This window comes from Ambystoma mexicanum, chromosome 9, assembly GCF_040938575.1.
Source record: "Ambystoma mexicanum isolate Mex_15411 chromosome 9, UKY_AmexF1_1, whole genome shotgun sequence".
Lineage (NCBI taxonomy): Eukaryota > Metazoa > Chordata > Amphibia > Caudata > Ambystomatidae > Ambystoma > Ambystoma mexicanum.
Window position 1 is genome coordinate 652,937,701 of NC_090931.1, and position 22,518 is coordinate 652,960,218.

The window sequence follows — 22,518 nt, forward strand, 5'->3', positions numbered from 1 at the left end:
CTAGAATAATTCCAAACTACCTCACCACCAGGCACAGCCAATCACTGCTGCAGAGCTGAGCCTCCATCTTGCCCTGGGAAAGAAAGGCTTCCTGACAGCCACATTTAGGACGAATTTTACATTCCCAATCAATGACCCCCTGAAACTAGATTCACTCCCAAACACTATATGGAACATACTGCTGGTCACCACTCCTACACCTCCAGTTAGTGTTTAAATCGTGTACTGTAAAGTGGAAACCTAAATGGGTTTTTAAGGTGTGTGCAGTAGTATGGAAGCCTGGCAATGTACTGTGGAACCCTGACAGTCTAGTCCAGGAGTTCCTGAAAGGACTGCTTTGATCGTTCCCGCCAGTGAAGGCGCCTGCCCCAGCGTGGGAACTCAACGTGGTACTGCATGCACTAAAAGGATACAATCAATATCAAACAAAAATATATTTCAGTACTTCACACTATCGGGTTCTGAGACATTTAAACTACTTTGAAGGAGGAGGAGCAAAAGGGCATAAGTTAATAAAACACATTTTACAATTACTCTTAAACAGTGCAAATGAGTTCACCAGAGGAGTTGATTCAATGCAATAGGTTAGGCCAAAGTCAATGGGCTAAAGTCTTGTATAGGATAAAGCAGTTCTGGAGGTTAAACGGAAAATTCTTTGCCAAAGTGTTAGGGAGAATTCTCATAAATGTGCTAATTCCATTCACCTTAGACACCCCCAGCAACTTTCCTGGATTTTTGTGGACTTGATTTTTTTTACCTGGAGGGTGTGATCCTTTTTTCCCACTCATGTGTGTTTTACACTTGTGTTCTTTGATTATGGAGTCTTGGATAACTCCATAGGCATCATCTTTTCATGTGTTACACAGCACCCTCAGTGCAGTGACACAGGGATGTTCATTAGACTTCCCAAATGTTTAAATACCTTCTCTGGGATAAACTACTGCTTCCCAGAGAATGTAAAGTGAAATTGACTTTACTAGTCTTTCCAAATTCCTAGACCCAGCACACCATTTTACAATGGAGTGCTGGAGGGGTTACATAATATCCCCTGTGTCTAAATACTTATGTAGCAGTCAAATGCTACCCTTTCCTATTGAAAAGGCTGGTGGCAGTGATTTTACAGCGAACTACCATGATTTTTTTTCCTGACCGCGAACACTGGTAGCTAAAAATTACGGCAGCCATGTTTTTCAAGATGGCACCTTAAGACCCTTTGTTTAAACAGGCCCTGGTCTTCTTTTTTTTACCTTTCTTTTTTGGAAAGGTCCTTGCAGAGTTTGTCTCTGCACACCAAACCAGGTTTGGCCCCTTTGTTCGTACGCCTTTTGCAGGCTTCAGGACTGAAGGCCGCTTCTGGTGCATGAGTGTCTGGGGTGGGCAGGAAGTGAGGGAGGTGCCCAAAACTCCCTGTGCTTAGTCTCCTAGGAGACCCAAATGCACTCTGGCGTGATTGGCTGGCTGACTGTCCGACAAGGACAGCCACCCTGCTGGTTAAGTGACAGCTAGGCTGTAATGAAAGTGAGCGAACTGTTTAAAAGGCGTGTCTCTTGGACTGGAAAGCAGAGTCAACCACTGGAACGAAAGAACCAAAGAGGAGCTGCAAGACGACGGCTGCTGCAACTCCTGGACAGTTGGTTTGCCCGGTGAAGCCCTGCTGCAGGTCCGAATTTCCAAGTTCATCTTGACCGAGAAGCCCCTTCAAGGACGACGTCTTCCTTTGAGTTGGTGGGACCAATCAACTCGTAAGCCACCTGGATACCATTCTCGAGGCTGGTTAAGATTAACCAGGGAAAGGGAAACAAGCTTGTGTGCTTGTATATACAGCTACTGGAACTGAAGTGACTCCATCTTGTTTGTTTTTTCGATGATCCCGTGCAGTGCAGGAGTCACCCGTCGTCCTCCCTCTTTTCCCCACAACTGACGCTCAGGAACAGCGAGATCTGCAGGAACTGCCAGGAACCAACGACTTCAGCTGCATTTGTTTCTTCATGCTAAGGTACTGTACCAACTTGATTGAGAGAACGCCACTCTCACTGAGAAAGTAAGTGAAACTTTCCCAACTTGCAGGCCTAATCCGCTTGTGACCCCACAAATGATTCTTTTTTGCCTAAACTACTTCTGAGAACTTTTGCAAAGACTTTACCGTTTTATACCAGAACTGCTCTTTCCTATCCAGAACACTAGCACATTGACTTTGGCCTAGCCTATTGACTTGAATTGAAGTCTTCTGGTGAAATGAAACTATTTACACTGTCTAACAAGTATATGTGATCTATCCTATTTAACTTGTCCTTTTTGCTCACTTCTAAGTAACTGAACTGCCATTTGGCCCCTGTTTCTGGAGAGCTCAAACTGTCTCTAAATCTTTGTATTGAAGTGCATTAGTATATAATAGTAAGTTGTCTTCTTCTAGTGAAACGTTTTCTAAATGATTGTGTAATAAATTAAGAAGTGTTTTACCAAGAAACCTTGAGTATAAGTGTCTACTTGAACCACTGTGATTGAAAGTCCTCTGTGTAATTGCTTGTACTGATCACATTCTCTTGAGATGAGCCTGGCTGCTCATCTCACTAACAAAAACTGTGATACAAACTTCTACCAAACAATTCATATTTTGGGTTACAAGCTGACTAGGCCTGCAAGTTGCCAAAGATTCAAGCACTTTCGCGGTGAGAAGTAAGTTCTCTCGGTAGGGTTTTCACAATACCTTACAATGAAGAAAAAGATGCAGCTGAAGACTTCTGTTCCTGGTTGTTCCTGACCCTCAGTCATGGGGACAAGAGGGAGGACGTCGGGGGACTCCTGCACTGGGACTGTTCAAAAAGCTGGCAAAGGCAAATCATCAATTCCGGTAGCTGTAGTCAAGCACACAAACTGGTGTCCCTCTCCCTGGTTATTTGGTTTCCTGCAGCACTCTGATGAAAATACAACCAGCTCAGAGAATGGTGTCCAGGTGGCTTACGAGTTGATTAGTCCCATCAACTGGAAGGCAGAAATCGTCCTTGAAGGGCTTATCTGTCGAGATGAACTTGGCGATTCAGACCTGCAGCAGGGCTTCACCAATGGTCCAGGAGTTACAGCTGCCGTATTCTTCCAGCTCGTCTTCGATTCTTTCGTTCCTGTGGTCGACTCTGCCTTCCAAGCCAAAAGACTTGCCTTTTATCCAGTTTCCTCCCATTCATTCCAGCCTAGCTGCCACTCACCCAGCAGGGAAGCAGGACTGACCAAGCCTGAGCACTCTCAACAGATTGCGGGGCCCAAGAAGCAAGGAAAGTTCATCTCGACAGCCAAAAACCGCGGTGTTGCTATTTGCGGCAGATGCGAGGAGCTGAAACACTAAACGGACACTGAAAGTGAAGTTTGCTGGTTGTGAGTTTTGACAGTCGCAGTGCATTGCAGGAGTCCCCTGATGTCCTCCCTCTTGTCCTCACGACTGAGGCCCAGGAACAGCGAGATCTGCAGAGTGGTACAGGAACAGAGGTCATCAGCGGCATTTTCTTCATTTCCATGGTACTGTAAAAAGTCTGAGAGAACTTAACTCTTACTGTAGAGTGCTTGCAACTTCTACAACTCACAAGCCTAATCAGCTTGTGGCCCTACATTTGATTCTACTTTTCATCAGACTCGTAAGAACTTGTGCAAAGACTTTTCCATTTATTTACCAGAAGTGCTTCATCCCAGACAAGACTTTTGCCCATTGACTTTGGCTTAGCCTATTGAATTGTATGATCCAAAAGTATTTGCCTGCTTAAGAATATTTGTGGTCTTGTTCTAATAATCTTTGCCTTTTGCCAATTCCTAGAAGTATTGTAAATGCCAACAGTAAGATATTAATGTCCCCAGCACCCTAGTCACCTGTGGGTGTAGGTTGTCTGTGGGCCATCCCAAAAGGGTCTTTACTGATTTAGAAACTAAGAGTGTAGAGCATTGAAGTGTATTTGTGTGTTACTATTATATTTCTCCCTTCTGAAGAAGGCTTATTCTAGCTGACAAATTGTTTATGCAAGAAACCTTGAGTGTAAGAGTTTATTTGAATACCTGTAACTGTAAATCTCTAACTCCACTACAGCTCACATTGACCCCTCTTGAGATAAGCCTGGCTGCTCAACACGCTACCAAAACTGTGTAGTACAGGCTTATACCAAAGGTTGGGTTTCCTATACCTGTAGTAGAGTTGTGTGTAGTGGTCCCAGAGGGTACTGCATACAAACTTTGCCTAACAATCAAGTCTGCTAGGAGGGTAGGTGAGATCCAGGCCCTGTCCTGCAAGCGGGGCATTTTCTGACTGTCCATAAAATGAGGGTGGTGCTGCGGATGCACACCACCTCCATGCTAAAGGTTCAGTTGGAATTCCACCTCAACGAACCTTTGGTGTTGCTTGTGTTTTTTTTCTGACAGTCGTTGCCAGCTGTAAGGACTTGCACTCGCTGGATGTGGTGCGTCCTCTGAAGTTCTATGTGGCACGCACAGTTTCCGGAAGAAGTCTGAACTTTTTGTGAACTTTGGTCCTGTAACCCATGGGAAAGCTTTGTCTAACGCTTCCATTTCCAGGTGGCTCTCCGGTTGTATAACCCACTGTCACCGGCTGGCAAACCGACCGCTGCCCGGCCGTCCGAGAGCCCATTCCACCAGAGCAATCGCTGCGATGACAGCATTCCTGTCTGGTTTGCCCCTGCTGGACATCTGCAGGGCTGCTACGTGGAGGTCTACGCAGACCTTCACAAGATTCTACTGTGGCAACAGGGATTCCAGAGAGGAGTCCAGGGTTGGCCAAGCAGTGCTGCGCAACCTGTTCGCTTGAAGGTGAGCCTGTTCCAGAGGCTAGTCATTGCTTCTGTTGAGACTTGCCACCTCCCGTAGTTGTACATGTACTGCTATGTAGTCATCATTCATGAGCATGTGAATCCATGCCAGACCCTATTCTGGAGAAGGAACAAGTTACTTGCCTTTAACTGTTGTTCTCCAGCATAGGTCTGGCATGGATTCACATGCAAACCCTCCCTCCCTGCAGCTCTTCTTGATCATACTGCCATTTTACATGCTACCAAATCTGAAGATGGCTCCAGAGGAGGGGCTTAGGGAGAGGGCAGTCATTGGCTGGGTGCAGTATGACCCAGAGCTCGGGGATTAGTTTATAGGAGAAAGACAGTTTGTAAGTGAAAGTGAAACTGTTTTTTCATTTACCGAGGATTCCCGGCCTGACGGGGAATAATCATGAGCATGAATCCATGCCAGACCCATGCTGGAGAAACACAGTTCCAGTTGAGTAACATGTGCCTTTCATTTCTGCAACCTCGGAATCTGCAAAGTGTATTCAGTGTGATAGATTAATGCTATTACTGCCCTTGTGAATGAAGTCACCTCAGGGTGTAGGAAGTGTGTAAAAAGCATCTCTAAAGAGTGTCCACTAACTTGTGCTGATCCTGAAAAGTTTTTTAAAGTGTATTTACCTTGTTACATAAATTGCCTTTTTAAAGAATGATTATTTAAAAATGGATGTTAAATAATTATTTATAACTGAAACCTTGAGTGTGAGTGTTACTTTGTCACCTGTATTTACGAATTTCATTGCCACAGCTCTACAGTTTACACTTACCCCTCTTGAGATCGGCCTGGCTGCTCAGTCACACTACCAACTTGTGTAGTACAGACCTATACCAAAAGGTGGGTTACCTAATAAAAATCAGATATGTGATCTGATTGCTTTGGGCATAAAGATCTCATTTTAAAAGATACAACCTTACAGAGCCATAGGCAGTTGAGCCTGGATCGGGAAACCTGGCTACAGAACAGTCATTTAGGGGACTGGTTGTGTACGTGATCAAGTGATGGAGGACTGACTGGGAACCTTTTATACAGTCCATTTCTACAAAATGCTGCTTGATGAGGTAACCTTTGTGAATGAATGAACTTTTTATTATTTTTTATTAAGTAGCTGTGGACCTCACACCTAACATAGTATTCTTTTGTGATAGTGTTGATTTACCATTTTGAAGGCTAGGGAATGTACACCTACATTTTTCTCCCTCATTTAAGGTAACTTGCATTGTATATGCCTGTGTAACTGTTTTCTACTACAGTGGTAGGTAACCAATTTTGATGTTAAACTGTGGATGTACATGTGTTTTGATAGTGATTTTACTTACCAATTTTGTGTCGGACTTGATGCTTCTTGTGTTTATTAAATACTATAGTTACCTGCGTGGACCTCTGTTCCTTAACAGACTTTGTTCTTGTTAACTGTACTGAACCCCTAGCTTAATGCCCTTGAATCTAGGTCTGTCCGCTTAGTCCCTCTGGTCTTTGATCCATCTCTCGGTTGTAATCTGGTTCCCAGTGTAGGTTCTGAAAAAATGCCTAAACATTTACCAATACCACGGGGGCTTGTCAGCCCATTAATAAAGATGTAAAACAGTGTGAGCATATAAAGCCCTGCTCTAGAAGATTGGAATTGGAGACCAAAACTCTGGCCTGACAACAATAGAAGAATGTCGGACTGAATATTAGGGAACAAATTAATTTCTCTAATAAGGATTCTTTGTGCCATTATTTACTTGCATTTTTACTTTCAGTGTGAAGTCCCGTTTGAATCAGTCTCAGAGGGAGGAGCTTGGTTTAATTGAACAGGCCTATGATAACCCCCATGAAGCGCTGTCCAGGATCAAGCGACACCTTCTCACTCAGAGAGCCTTCAAGGAGGTAAGAGAATAGTTTCAGGGAGCAAAGGGGCATGGGGCAGGTGATAAGATGGCTTCAGTTGGTCCAGTCCGTTGTATCTGATTTCTTATTGACCATTTTTCTTCCCCCCCACCTCCCAACTTTAAACGGTTTTACCTTTGAATTTCATTAGTTTTATTGGAACTGTGTGTAATTGTAAAGTGGTGTGTAATCCCCTTTTGGCATTACCCAATACCCAATATGTGTTTCCATGATTGCTTATTTACTGGTTAGTACTATTAATTGCATGTTGTTGGGTCAACCCCAGAACATGTTGCTTGGACTAAGCAACTATTTTACCTTGTCCCTAGGTAAAGGGGAATGCCACCCCAGCTAGTCTTTTACAAAATTTTTTTTTTATGGGTGACCGTTTGATGTCTCTCCATAGTGTATGGTCGAATTTATAGTTTCCTACAACTTTTGGGCTTAAATTGGGTTGCCCCTTGGGCTCCCCTGTTAATTTCTCTTTCATATACTTTGGTGAACTACTGTTCCCAAGTAGTAAAGGGGGATGTTCATCCCCTTTACCTTTTTGTATAAGTGAGCCACTTATGTGGGGGTGCTGTGGGGGATACAATGTATCCACCCTTCTTATCTGGTAACATGTTACAATTGCAAGTTTCCTTGAATGGCTGATGGCAGTGTAACTACGTTTATGATGTTTTAGTCTTCATTTCTCGCAGGCTGTTAATTCAGCCTTGGTAATGCACAGAATGGCCATCATTTTGCCCAAAGGGTGGACTATGTCTTTTTTCGCCCTTTTGGTGCGCTTGCTGTTCTTCCCCTGCCATTCTAGGCAGGAACGACCTCAGTGGAAGTTTTGTCTTGGGTGGGAATCCCTTGTATTGCCCCCAGGCTACAGAGTGTCTGAGAAGGCAGGAAGCGAGGGAGGAGTCCAAAAACTCTGCAGCCCTTTTGTCTTTCGCCTTGCCTGAAGGGGACCAACTCCCAGTGGGGGGCGGGGCGGGAGCTGGCTGTCCTGATTGGACAGCCAGAAAGCCCTGTGCTGTAAAATGCAGGGAGAGAATGCAGAAGCTGTGCTCTAGTGCCTGGTAAATACTCTGAATCTGGAAGCTGCTGACGACAAGTTGACCACTGGTGCTGAAACCGAAGAGGAAGATGAAAAAACTAGGGCAATAGCGATTTCCAGTGAACTGAAAGTCTGCTGTGTGACCGGAGCCTGCTCTAACCCTTCCTTCCAATTGACCTGTGGGGTCCCGAACCTGACAACTCCTACCAAAAGGCTGGTGTGATCCACTAGTCACAAGAAGACCTTTATTTTGGGCCATCCCACGATGTGCTGTGACCCTGCTAGGCCTCAATACCCTGGGACCTCGAGTCATCGGCTGTTGCTTGGTCTTCTGAATCTTGCTGATACTTTGTGGGCATCCTGCTGGATCTCTAGAGATGGGAATCGAGTCCTTGCAGTCCGTTAGGCAGAATTGCATGCAGTACCCTCTGGGATCACCACATACAATTAGGACTAATGGTGTAAACCAATCCAACCTTTGGTATAAGTCTGTACCACACAGTTTTGTGGTAGCGAGCTGAGCAGCCAGGTTTATCTCAAGAGGGAATGTGAGCAGTAAGAGAAGTTACAGAGGTCTTTAAATCACAGTGGTTCATGTAGACACTTAAACTCAAGGTTTCTTTGTAAAACACTTATTAATTTATTACACAATCATTTAGAAAACATTCACTAGGAGGCAACTTAATATTGTACACAAACACACTTCAGTACTGAACCAATAAGTTTCTAAACAAAATAGGTTCCCTGAAATAGGAGCAAAATGGCATTTCAGTTACTTTAAAATGTGAGTAAAAGGCATAAGTTGGCAGAATAGATCAAATGCTTTCTTAGGCAGTGCATAGAGGATTCGATTTAGTTCAATAGGCCAAAGTCAATGGGCAAGTGTCTTGGATAGGAAAGAGCAGTTCTTGAAGAAAACGGTAAAATCTTTGCCAAAGTTCTCAAAAGTAGTTAGAATGGAAAAGGATCATATGTTGGGTCACAAGCGGATTAGGCCTGTAAATTGGGAAAGTTCCATGAACTTTCACCGCAAGAGTGGCATGCTGTCAATTGGGTTGGCACAGTACCTTAATATGAAGCAAAAGATGCAGCTGAAGACGTTGGTTCCTGGCAGTTCCTGCAGATCTCGCTGTTCCTGAGCCTCTGTCGTGGGGTCAAGAGGGAGGACGTCGGGGGACTCCTGCACTGCACAGGATCGTCGGGGAAACTCTGACAAAATGGAGTCACTTCAGTTCGGGTAGATGTTCATCAAGCACACAAGCTGGTGTCCTTCCCCCTGGTTAATCCTAACCAGCTTCAAGAATGGTATCCAGGTGGCTTACGAGTTGATTGGTCCCACCAACTCAAAGGAAGAAGTCTGTTAGGCAGAATTATATGCAGTACCCTTTGAGAACACACACACAATTAGGACTACAAGTGACAGTACAAATTCACCTTTGGCACAAGCCTGTACTACACAGTAAAGTGGTAGCGATGGCTGAGCAGCCAGACTTATCTCGAGTAAGTGAGCTGCTTCAATAGTTACACAAAGGACAGCAATTACTATGATTCAAACAAACTGACTCAAGGTTTCTGAGTGAAAGAATATACATTTATTTACACATCAGTTGTATAACATTTCACTAAGTAAAGCAGTTGAAAAATCACACTCTTAATACACTACACCACACCCAATAGATTCTGGACAAGTTTGGCTCGAAAATGAAGTGTGAGCAAAATGGCACTCCTGCAATTTAAAAGGGAGGGAAAGACAGACTAAATTTGAATAACACCAACAGGTAAGTAAGCAGAGCAATCTAGAAAGAGGAACTACAGTGATGGAATCAAATCGAAAAGGCTTAGGGCCAAAGTCAATAGGAAAAACGTCTTTTGCTCTAGATCACACGGTTTAGGGTAGTTCGCGGTCAAGTCCTTGCCAAGAGCTCCGGATGAAGTTGGTTGGCAGAAAAGTTAGTTTAAAGAGTAGAGAAGGACAAGCCCTCGGATTGTTAATGTTAAAGGACATTTGTACCGTGCACTGTCACCACCGGAGTGGTCCTTTGGTGCTCTGGCGGCGTCTGAAAAGAGGAGAGGAGGGGAGATTGAGTTAGTGGGAGGAAGCAGGAAAAGTGCAAGAGAGCAGTGAAGCTACACAGAAGCCCTCCTTAGGGATCTATGTCTGGGGGGGGACAGGATATGAGGGAGGGGTTTAGGACTCCCTGCACAGGGTCTCCCTGGAGACCCATGTCGCGCTCTGGTCTGATTGGCTGTGGTGACTGTCCCAGCGGGACCGCCACCCTGCTGTGTGAATGGGGAAAACTGCATAAAAAGCAGGTCTCTGGCTCTGGAAAGGCAGAGTCGCCACTGGAACGAAAGAACCGACGAGGAGCTGACAGGAGAGGACCCCTACAACGACTGAACCGCCTGGTGAAGTCCTGCTGTAGGTCTGAATCTTCAGACTAAAACAACAGAAGATCTACCAGGAATCTTCCCCTGAGCTGGTGGGACCAACCAGTTCGGCCAAACTGCAAGCCAGGACTCTCCTCCTCTGGTCGAATTTGCTGTACAGAGCTATAGTGAACCGGATAGCAAGGAAGGTCGGATTCTGCTTGGGTTTTAAGGAGCGCACCTTTTATTTGTTGCTTTGCTATGCTGCTGGTTTGTTCCCTGGGCAGTGCAGGACCCTCCAATCTTACTACTTCATATCAGTCAGTCGCTTCAGGAACGGTGAGCCTGCAGAGGGACAGGGAAGCCCCCACGGCAACTGGACGAATGACTCCGGATAAACTGGAACATAGGCGACACGCAGGGAGACAGTCAACTACCCCAGCCAATCCCACCTAACATCTTCACCCGCCCCTTAGTTACCACCAGGCACCTCAGTGCTGTGGAATTGTCGAGATATTGCCAATCGCCACACTACCAGAGTTGTCGATATTCGCAGATGCACTGGCCACAGGAGTATGAAGGGAGGACAGGTGGGGCTTTGATAGAGCCTGATGGAGGTGGGGGCCAGATGAGAAAGGTACCCTGAATGCCAGAGGGGCCCAGATCAGGATAGAGGGGCATCGGGGGAGACTACGCAAACCCAGCGCTTCAAGTCAGGATAGAGATGCCAACTAACCAACTCCCCTAACAACTTCCCCCTCTGCATACACCTCTCAAACTCCAAACCAAACACAACCACAAACCTACAGCACAACAAACCGCACTACATTGCAACAACAAAACAAAAAACAGACTCTCACAACAGTACACTACGACTAACAGCCGCAAACACCCCAAGCCCAGCCAACGCGCCCACCGGGCTGAGGCCACCAACAGCGCCTTTCAGGCGATGAATTCGATTAATTCCTTGTCATGAAGAAACTAGACTGGAAGGGATTTTGCAGCAGGGATTAACGGGGAAGGCTTTTTTGCCATTTCTTTTTGGAAAGTTCCTTCTAGTGTATCTCTCTGCGCGCCGAACCAAGTTTGGTCCCTTTGTTCGTGTGCCTTTGGCGGGCTTCAGCACTGAAGACCGCCTCTGGCATGTGAGTGTCTAGGGTGGGCAAGAAGTGAGGGAGGTGCCCGAAACTCCCTTTGATTAGTCCCCTAGGATACTCAAATGCACTCTGGTGTGATTGGCTGGCTGACTGTCCGGCAAGGACAGCCACCCTGCTGGGTGAGTGGCAGCTAGGCTGAAATGAATGGGAGGAAACTGGTTAAAAGGCGAGTCTCTTGGCTTGGAAGGCAGTCGACCACTGGAACGAAAGAACCGAAGACTAGCTGGAAGAGGGCGGCTGCTGCAACTCCTGGACCGTTGGTTTGTCCGGTGAAGCCCTGCTGCAGGTCCGAATCGCCAAGTTAATCTCGACAGAAGCCCTTGAAGGATGGCTTATCCCTTTTGAGTTGGTGGGACCAATCCACTCGTAAGCCACCTGAATACCATTCTTGGAGCTGGTTGTATTTTCCTCAGAGTGCTGCAGGAAACGAATAACCAGGAGAAGGACACCAGTTTGTGCTTGACTACAGCTACTGGAATTGAAGATTTGCCTTTGCCAGCTTTTTGACCAGTCCCAGTGCAGTGCAGGACCTCCCCCGACGTCCTCCCTCTTGTTCCCACGACTAGGCTCAGGAACAGCAGGATCTGCAGGAACTGCCAGGAACAGACGTATTCAGCTGCATCTTTTTTTTAAAAAAAAAAACATTTATTGTAAGGTACGGTGAAAACCCGACCAAGAGAACTTACCTCTCACTGCGAAAATGCTTGCAACTTTGACAACTTGCAGGTCTAGTCAGCTTGTGACCCAACATATGAATCTTTCTTTTATGAACTTTCTCTGAGAACTTTAGCAAAGACTTTTCCGTTTAACTTCCAGCACTGCTTTATCCGATACAAGACTTTAGCCTATTGAGTTTGGCCTAACCTATTGCATTGAATCCACTCCTCTGGTGAACTCAAACTATTTGCACTGTCTAAGAATGATTGTACTCTTCTTTTTATTAACTTATGCCTTATGCCTTTTTACTTCTTCAAAAGTTCTGAATGCCATTTTGCCCCTCCTTCAAAGTAGTTTAAATGCCTCAGAACCTGATATTGTGATTTACGGAAGTATATTTTTGTGTGATATAGATTGCCGCCTCCTAGTGAATTTTTTTTATAACTGACTGTGAAATAAATTAAGTGTTTCACCAAGAAACCTTGAGTCTAAGAGTCTATTTGAATACTTGTAATTATACACCTCTATGTAACATCCTTACAGCTCACATTCTCTCTTGAGTTGAGCCTGGCTGTTTGCACCGCTACCACAACGCGTAGTACAGACTTACACTAAAGGGAAAGGGTGGTTTTGCTTACACCTGTAGTCCTAGTTGTGTGTAGTGGTCCCAAAGGGTACTGCATACAAACCTGGTTATTCAGTAAGTACTAACCCGCAGAAACATAGTAAGAAATACCAGGGTCCAAAATGTAACCACACTGTACCCGAGTTTGAGGCCTGTTTGTAACAAATGTTTCACCATGCTCATTGCATTACAACTGCCGTTGTAACCAGATTAGTAAGCTACTTTTTTATGTATTCTTTGTCATCTGTAACCAGATAAGTTTGACACTGTGACCATGTAACCTACACCGTGATACCTCAGTGTTTGGGTGTATAACAAATGCCATGAATAAATCAAATTGACTAAGTTATTGGCTGCAGATCTTGAAGACGTCCTGCTGCAAACTCTTCTTCTGTGCTGATGTACTGTGTTGGCTGGGGTATTACTTACCTTAAGCCTTGTGTGGTTTCTGTGAAGCTTGGGGGTGATTCATGTAATTGGGAGTCCTATCATCCAGTTTGCCAGGCACCAATGCTGGAATCCCTCTAGGATGCTTTCTCTGAAGTCTCTGGACTCTAACTCTAAAATGAACTACTTACTTGTTTTGAAGAGACTTCCTCAGGAACTCTGACTTTCACTGCAATTGAACCCTATTTCAACCTGCGTACAGTTGGCACCAGGACCACTAGGGTCCCTTTTCTGCCTCTGTGAGGGTGGATAGCTCAGGGGCAACATGTTTGTCTTGGAAGCAAGACAACACAGCGCAACACAGGTTTGAATCCCGATCCTGTGCTTACGAACGGTATTAGCATAATTGTTTTTTTTCTTTTTTTTTTATCATATGGTACCTTTGATCGAATTTGTTCAGTACCATTTGATAGTTAAAAACGAACCATTATGCTAATACATACCGAGCGGTAGTTGCAGGGGTGTCCCCACTTCCTCAATATTGGAGGCAGGGGACCGGAGGGGAAAAAAGAAAAAGGGACCTTGCAGCGTTGGATCCGACCCGCGTTGGAGGGACGGATCCGACGCTGCAGGGCTGAAGTGAACCAGGCGATGGAATTAGGCAGTCAGTTTGCCACGATCTGTTCTCAGACTGCCAAAACCACTCAAACCCTTAGGAACCAATCTCGGGTATTAAGCTTGTTATAAAATAACAATTATAAATTATGCAATAGAGTAGGGAAGTACTGGATAAGGAAAGGATTCTGTCTTGAAAAGTAGAACAAGTGTTAAAAAAAGTTAATTTGTGAAAGAGTTGGTTGGTAACTGTCCCTCTGAAAAACAAGCAGTTAAAAACGTTCTCCAGCATGGGGTCTGGCATGGATTCACATGCTCATGAATATTCCCCGTCGTCAGGCTGGGAATCCTCGGTAAAGAAAAAACCAGTATCAGTTTCGTTTCTGATCTGTCTTTCGTAGTAATAACCAATCACTGGTCTCTGCGTCATACTGACCACAGCCAATGACTGCCCTCTACCTAAGCACCGCCTCTGGCAGCCATCTTCAGATTTTTACCGCACGTTCATGTGTTGGGATCCTCGTGCTATTGCTCTCGAGCGTTAGTGCTATTTTTTCGCGCTTTTTACAAAAAACTTCGATTCTTTCGGTCAAAAGAGCCTCAAGCTCCACCGATCCTACATCCGATCAACGGGGACCCGTGTCGGATTCATCTGTGCCCCTCAAGGGTGAAGATTTCGTCGAGCTACACTTCGGAGGACTCCAGAAGCTTCTCAGGCCCTGTCTCGGAGATGGCCCAGGAGAAGGGAAGCTCGACGCCCGGAAAGCTGTTCAGGGTCTGCCCTGGATGCCAGCTGCAGAACGTCTTCAAGGAGGACGAACACTCTTTCTGCCTTTACTGCCTTCATGAGGACAAGACGCACGTGGAGAAGGACTGTGCGTTTTGCGGCAACATGTCGGAACGGACCATGAAGGACCGCCATCAACGTCTCGCCAACTGGCTGGAGGGTAAGAGCCCGTCTGGCGAGAAGAAGAAGAAATCCGAGCGGTCTTCTAAGACCTTTGAGGGCGCCCCGGCGACGGGGGCCCAACATAAGGCCAAGCACCGCGAGTCCGCTGGCACCGGGAGCGCCGAACGGTCGGGCTCTACGGGCGCCAGGCAGGGCGCACCCTCCCCGGCACCATCAACCACGAGCCAACGCTCTGGGTCGGGTAAGAGGAAGGCCGAGCACCCGGCGAAGCTCCTGGAGAGGCCCCGGTCGAGCTCTAAGGCAGAGGAGGAGCGTGGCAGTGCCCCCTCCCTCAAGGATAAGGCGGTGAGCGCACCTAAGGTGGTGAAGGCCTTGATCCATCCGACCAAGCCCTCTATCGAAACGGTCGCGGCGGCCCTGGCTCAGCCGGTGGTGGCTGCACCAGTGGTGGCGACCTCAGGGCCCAGAATCTCCCTGCCTCCTCGGAGGGAGTCTTCCTTTGTGCCCATCGATAGGACCCCCGTGAAACCCTCCGTGGGGAAGAAGAAGGGGGGGCAGGGCGTCGTCGTAGAGTCGGCCTCAACCTCAGAAGAGGAGCTGATCGAGGTCTTAAGCCACGGCCTAGGCGTGGAAGAAGGCCAGCCCGTCGGAATGGACCCCGACGCAGATGACGACGACGACATCGTCGAGGATACCGACGGGGCCCCTGCTCGCCCGTCGGATTCCCCTCTGCCAGCGCCGCAAGACAACTCGGCGGCCATTTTGTTGGCCATACAGTCCTTATGCTCCGAGATAAGGACGAGGCTACCGTTACCGACGGAGGAACCTCTCCCGTCGGGGGATCCAGAACCGGGACCTTCTGGTGTTCCCCCTACCAAGAAAAGAAGGATCCATCCACCACCTCCTTTTCAACCGTCGCGCCCCTTCCAGCCCTCCTCCCCGTCCACCCGAGGGGATGATACGGGGACTGACACGGCAGCGACGGGTACGGACGACGAGGCATACGACGAGGATTTTCCGTCGTCGCCTCCCACCAGGGCCTCTCCGCCCGACGAGATCGGATCTTTCCACTCCATGATCTCCAGGGCTTCCGAGCTTTTCCAACTCTGCCCTGAGGAGAAGAAAAAGGAAGGCTTCCTTTATCAGCGGCGCGAGGCCAAGAGGAAGACGGTCCTCGCAGTGCCTCTGTTGGACGACATTTGGGATGAGGGCCTTTCCCTCCTCAAGAACCCTTCCACGACGCCAGCTAGAAGAGACCGGTACGAGAAAAAGTACCGGGTCCCGGACACGGCCCCCCTATGCCTCCGGGCGCAGCCTACCCCGGACTCCGTCGTCTCCGCAGCAGCCAGGAAGAAAGCGGGGGGGGGTGCGGCCTCCACATCGACTTCCCCGCCGGACGGCGAGGGAAAGAAATTGGATACTATGGGGCGTAGAGTCATCTCGTCGGCAGCGACGACGATTAAAGCGGCCAACGCCTTGGCTATCGTGGCCCGCTACGACAGGGAGCTCTGGTACAAGATGGCTCCCCTGCTGGATTTTCTGCCGGACGACAAGAGGGCGGAGGCCCTTGAGATCCTGCAGGAAGGTGAGGTGGCCTCGGACCACGCCATCACCGTGGCGACGGACATCGCCGACACTGGATTCCGCCAGCTGGGCAACGGTGTTTGCCTTCGACGTCGTGGATGGCTCAAAGCTACGGACTTCCGGCAGGACGTCCAGACCAGAGTCCTGGACATGCCCTTCGACGGGAACAACCTGTTTGGGAAGACAGTGGACGATTCCCTTCAGGCCATCAAGGCGGATACTGAGACGGCCCGGGCCCTTGGAGTCCTGCAACGACGGACGCCCTTTCGGAGCGGCGGAGGCAAGGGCGCCTCCAAAGGTTCCGGCGGCGGTTTCGCTTCCTACCGTCAAGCGGCCCGCTCGTCGTCGCAAGAGGCCTACAGAGGACGAGGCAAGTCTAGCGGACCCCGCCGTCGTCGCCAAGGAGGTCAAGGCGGCAAGGCCGCGTCCAAGCAGGATTGAACCGGCCGTGGGGTCGGGCCCCCACCGAAGCACCCCGGTGGGAGGCCGGCTGGCGGGCTTCGTCAGCGTGTGGGAGTCCATCTCCACCGACCGTTGGGTGCTGGACGCCCTGGCCCGGGGCCACGCGCTCGAGTTTCAAAGAAGGTGCCCGCGCGTCCCCCCCGTGGCCAGGAAAGAACTTCACGTCCCTCAACTTCTCCTGGAGGTAAAGGCGATGCTCAGAAAGGGCGCCATCGAACTCGTCCCAAAGAGGCTTCGGGGCTCCGGAGTCTACTCGAGATACTTCCTCGTGAAGAAGAAGACGGGAGGATGGCGCCCCATCCTGGACCTGCGACGTCTGAACAAGTTCATCAAGGCGCAGAAGTTCCGGATGGTCACCCTCCAGCACGTCCTGGGTCAGCTGGAGGAAGGAGACTTCCTATCGTCGTTGGATTTGGAGGATGCCTACTTCCACATTCCCATCCTAAAGGGGCACCGCAAATTCCTCAGATTCGTGGTCCAAGGGCGTCATTACCAGTTCAAAGCCCTTCCCTTCGGACTACGGTCGGCACCCAGGGTATTCACCAAGTGCCTTGCACCGGTGGCGGCGCAGCTGCGCCGCGAGGGGATCCACGTCTACCCCTACCTGGACGACTGGCTCATCCGCGCCAAGACGAGGGAGCTCGCCGTGGTCCACACGGCAAGGACCGTCCAACTCCTCACGGACCTGGGATTCTCCGTGAACTACGCCAAATCCCACCTGGTGCCCACGCAAGTCGCACTGTTTCTGGGAGCGAGGCTCGACACAGTGTCCCTTCTGGCCTCCCCGTCGGAGGAGAGGACCAGGACCATCTTGGGCAAGGTGCAACGGATGTTGGTGGCCGACGCGGCCAAAGTGAGGTCCATCAAGTCCCTCCTCGGGATGATGTCTTCCTGCATCTACCTCATTCCCATGTGCAGGCTCCGGATGCGCCCGTTGCAAGAATTCCTGGATGCGCGCTGGATCCAGACGACGGGCAGCTTCGAGGAAAGGATCAAGCTCGACGAGAGTTTCCGACGAGCGATACGGTGGTGGGGCACCCGCGCGCATCTGACGGCGGGCATGGACTTCCAGACCCCAGCCCACCAGGAGACTGTGACCACGGATGCCTCCCTGGAAGGGTGGGGAGCGCACACCGAAAATCTGCACGCAAGGGGACTCTGGCTCCCGACGGAAAAGTCCCTACATATCAACGTCCTGGAGCTCCGTGCAGTGTTTTGGGCCCTCAGGTCCTTCCTTCCGTCCCTCAAGGGCAAGGTGGTGAGGATCTTCACCGACAACACCACCACCATGTTTTACATCAGGAAACAGGGCGGAACCAGGTCCCCAGCGCTGTCCAAGGAGGCGCAGGACCTGTGGCATTGGGCCGTCGCCCAAGGGATTTTTCTGGTGCCGTTTCATCTGGCAGGGATAAAAAACACCATCGCCGACTCACTCAGCAGGGAGCTGCGCTCGTGCCACGAGTGGGAACTACGGCAGGATCTGGTGGATCGCCTCTTCCGACGGTGGGGCACACCCCAGATCGACCTGTTCGCGACGGCGACGAACACCAAGTGCCGGAGGTTCGCCAGCAGGTTTCCCCAGACGAGGAGCATGGGCGATGCTTTCTCGTTCCCCTGGGAGGGCCTGTTCCTCTACGCGTTCCCTCCCTTGCCTCTGCTAATCCGGCTCGTCAACCAGCTCAAGAGGTCACGGTGCAGGATGATCCTCGTCGCACCTGCGTGGCCGAGGCAGATATGGTTCCCGGACCTTCTGGACTTGTCAGCGTCCCCGCCGATCAAGCTGCCGGCGGACGCGGATCTACTCTCCAGGGAAGGAGGCGCCATCCTCCACCACGACCCGAAGTCGCTGAACTTGCAGGCCTGGCTCCTGCAGCACTAGAGTTTGGAGGATACGACATACCGGCCGATTGCAGAGAGGTTCTTGCAAAGGCCAGGGCGTCCTCGACTCTTAAATGCTACGGACACAAATGGAAGAGGTTCTCTGTCTGGTGCCACGCACAGAAGATGAACCCTCTACGGATTACGGCTCCCCAAGTACTGCCGTACCTGCTGACGCTGGCCAAAGCTGGTCTGGCACATGCGTCCATCAAGATTCATCTTGCTGCGATCTCCCGATACACCAGAACCACGGGCCGGACGTCCTTGTGGTCTCATCGTCTGGTGAAAGAGTTCATGAAGGGACTGTTCAGATCGTTCCCGCCGGTGAAGGCTCCGGCCCCGGCGTGGGAGCTCAACGTGGTGCTGACCAAGCTCATGGGACCTCCGTTCGAGCCTCTGCACTCGGCCCCGTTGAAGTTTCTATCGTGGAAAACAGCTTTTCTTGTGGCCATCACTTCCGCACGACGAGTGGGAGAGATCCAGGCCCTTTCCTGCAAGGCCCCGTACTTGACTTTCCACGACACGAGGGTAGTGCTCAGGACGCACCCCTCCTTCATGCCCAAGGTACCGTCGGACTTCCATCTCAACGAACCCTTGGTGTTACCTGTGTTCTTCCCGTCGCCTTCGTCGCCGGCTGAGAGGACTTTGCACTCGCTGGATGTAGCTAGAGCGCTGAAGTTCTACGTGGACCGCACGAAGGGTTTTCGGAAGACGTCACAACTCTTTGTGAACTTTGGACCTGTCAATCAGGGGAAGGCTCTCTCGAAGTCTTCCATCTCCAGATGGCTCTCCGGCTGTATCATGTGCTGTCACCGGTTGGCAAACCGACCGCTGCCTGGCCGTCCGAGAGCCCATTCCACCAGAGCGATCGCAGCTACCACGGCGTTCCTATCTGGTGTGCCCCTGCTGGACATATGCAGGGCTGCTACGTGGAGGTCGACGCACACCTTCACGAAATTCTACTGCGTCGACCGGGATTCCAGGGAGGAGTCCAGGGTCGGCCAAGCAGTGCTGCGCAACCTGTTCGCCTGAGGTGAGCCTGGTGAGGAGGTAAGATGCTTAATGTTGAGTTGATGTGATGCTTAATGTTGAGCCTTTGCCACCTCCCGTGGTTGTGCATGTGTGTACTGCTATGTATTCTTTATTCATGAGCATGTGAATCCATGCCAGACCCCATGCTGGAGAAGGAACAAGTTACTTACCTGTAACTGTTGTTCTCCAGCATGGGTCTGGCATGGATTCACATGCGAACCCTCCCGCCTACCCCTCTGCGGCTCTTCACTTGGTCATACTGCCACTTCACGTGCTTCCAAATCTGAAGATGGCTGCCAGAGGCGGTGCTTAGGTAGAGGGCAGTCATTGGCTGTGGTCAGTATGACGCAGAGACCAGTGATTGGTTATTACTACGAAAGACAGATCAGAAACGAAACTGATACTGGTTTTTTCTTTACCGAGGATTCCCAGCCTGACGACGGGGAATATTCATGAGCATGTGAATCCATGCCAGACCCATGCTGGAGAACAACAGTTACAGGTAAGTAACTTGTTCCTTTCTACTTACTTTGAATGTGTTTTGCCCTTCTTAAAAGGGGTTGTATAAGATTATTTTACTCGACTGAATTGGGGGTCCCTCTTCCCAAAAGTAATGCAGTTGGCTTCACCTAACTTTTTTTTCAGAATAGAAGTGTTGCGACTGATTTTCTATACTCTAGCCTGGACGACAGATGTATAGACAGCCAACCTATATTGTGATGGGGAGCTGTATCCAAACCATTTCAAGGTAGCAGTGATGAGTTGTCTCGGCTAAGTCTCAAGAGGTAGTGGTGAGCTTGTAAGGGGTCCACAATGAGTACACACAGTGCAGCAGTCAAAGATTACACTTTCACATTCGGGTTAAAAAATACTCCTTTACTAAAGGGCAAAACACAATACCGGTAATATTATGCGATACTAAAAATTAGATACAAATATACAATTACTGGTGTAGGGCAAAATACATATCAAACCCCTGAAAAGAAAGGTACAGTTAAGTATTTGCACTAAAAGTCCACAGAGAATCACTTTTAACTTCAGAAGTCCGTCCCTAAGTTGTCTGGGGCCTTGTGCCCAAAGGTTCAGCAGTTTCCACATAGTTTGTGAAGCTGGAAAAAATGAAGCTAGGGTCTCTGCGATCCAGTGAACAGTTCCAATGGTTGGGGGACAAGTTAAACTAGCTAACAAACGTATACCCAACTTTTGAGCAAACTATGGAAAAACATTGAGTAAAAGTTAGTAAACTTTTAAAGGGAGTTTAGGGTGCAGGTAAGTATCGCTTTAACTTACCCCCTCCCTGTACTCCGATTTGTCAGGAGACTTTTGCTGGTTGGTTGAAGGTCCAAGGTTGCTTTTCCCGCCGTCAGCCGCAGCCCTTGATCCCCAGGGGTTGCAGTTTTGAGCAGCTCTCTGGTCGGTGTCTGCTGGTGCAAGGACTCGGTGGAAGAATGCTGCAAAACTCGATGCAGGGCCCCTCTCAGGACAGGAATGGACGCAGGTAAGCCATTTCGGATGACCGGCACTGATGCACGGTGGTGCAAAGGGACTCCCTTGTCACGGTCAGACTTTTCCTCTTATCTCTGGTCCCCTTGATGCTAGGATCACAATCTTGCAGAGGTAAGTCTTATTGGACAAGCTGAGGATCCTCCAAGTTCCAGGCCTCAACTCGGTATGGTGACATTGTAGCACGCTAGCCTAAACTCAGAGCTGGTCAGCCACAGGGCGGTCCTGGGTCATTTCCGAAGGCTCTTCTGCATTGGACTCTGAGCTAACAGCGAGAATTGATGTTCCCGCCACTCCAAGGGTTGCAACTCCTTCATAGGAACTGCTCGAGATCACTTTCAATACAGGGCTCTCCCAGGACAGCAGCTGAAGTTGGTAGGCAAGCCTTCTTCCAATGGGTCTCCAGTTTCCTTGCGTGTCTTGCAGCTTGACGGGAGTCTTGACTCCTTCAGTTTCTTCCAGGATCTCTGTAGAGTGTTCAGGCGTTGTAGTTTTAGCCAAACAGCCAGGTAAGAGCAGCGGCCACCACTAGCCAACAATGGATTTACACCACACACCCACCCACCCCCCCAGCAGTGGCCCAATCGGGACCACTGATGGCAAAAGTCATTCATTCAACCCAGATACACTGGAAACCGCATATGAATTGGGACCAGACAGTCCCAGCCCACTTCCTGGTAGCAAACACACATAGCACTGTATTAGCCCGCCAAAAGCCACTGCTTTCCTGGGCACTGGAAGTCCATATAAGGATTTTCCTGGCCTCACAGGCCATGAAGAAGGCTAAAACTAGCCAGTTACTAGTCCAACGTGGTAAGGCAAAAACAAAGTGTACCAAATGAATTGTGAAAAGTCACTGCTGCCACCAGCTTGTCCATTTAGCACACCTATACTAACCAAAAATCCTCTGCGTGTTCGACTAGGGCAAAACAAAGTGCACCCCACTGTACTGCATCGTAAGATGCATTGTACAATGATAGTTACCACAAGTGATAACAAGTTACTGAAAGTAGTAACCAAGCAATTAGACCAAGGGAAACAATGTTTCTCAGTAGTGACAGCCTGCAGGACATGTCTGTTTCCTCATAATAGATGAGCAAAAGACAGTGCAGTGAAGTGTAAGGCTTCACTGCATTGTAACTAGTACAGGTCAGAAGCAGAAAGTTTGAGGGTCCACAGAAACGAAGGCAGAGGTGCAGTAAAGAAGAATCTTTCCTAACAATACACTTACCAACCGGTTCTTGCTTCCCCTAACTTGCTGTATAGCCTGTTTAGAATACGTTTGCCTTCATTTCTATTTACCTTGAAAAGCTGTGTGCAATTCTTAATAAGTGTATTGTGGGTTTTACTAACCTTGGTCTGCCTTGTGCCATCTTAAAATAAGTTAGAGAGTTATTATCCAAAATATTCACGGGTGCCATTACTTACCTTGAAATACTGCGGTCTTTCTTAAATATGTAGTAGGGTTTTACTCTCCCTGATTTGCTTAGTGCATTCTAAAATAGTTGGTTTGTGTTAATACTTGTCACTGAGAAGCTTAAGGCCCTCCCTGAAAGTATCAGTTGTTTTACTAACTCTGAACTGAGTTCTAAAA

At 49.0% G+C, this 22,518-nt stretch overlaps 1 protein-coding gene across 1 annotated transcript in view; it reads left to right on the forward strand.

Moving 5' to 3' along the window:
- PRPF8 (pre-mRNA processing factor 8) overlaps nt 1-22,518 on the forward strand; it is a 497,675-nt gene that overhangs the window by 164,917 nt on the left and 310,240 nt on the right. Inside the window, exon 18 of the mRNA XM_069615406.1 lies at nt 6,573-6,699. Within this exon, the coding sequence (XP_069471507.1) occupies nt 6,573-6,699 (127 nt within the window). The remainder of the gene's footprint in view (nt 1-6,572; nt 6,700-22,518) is intronic.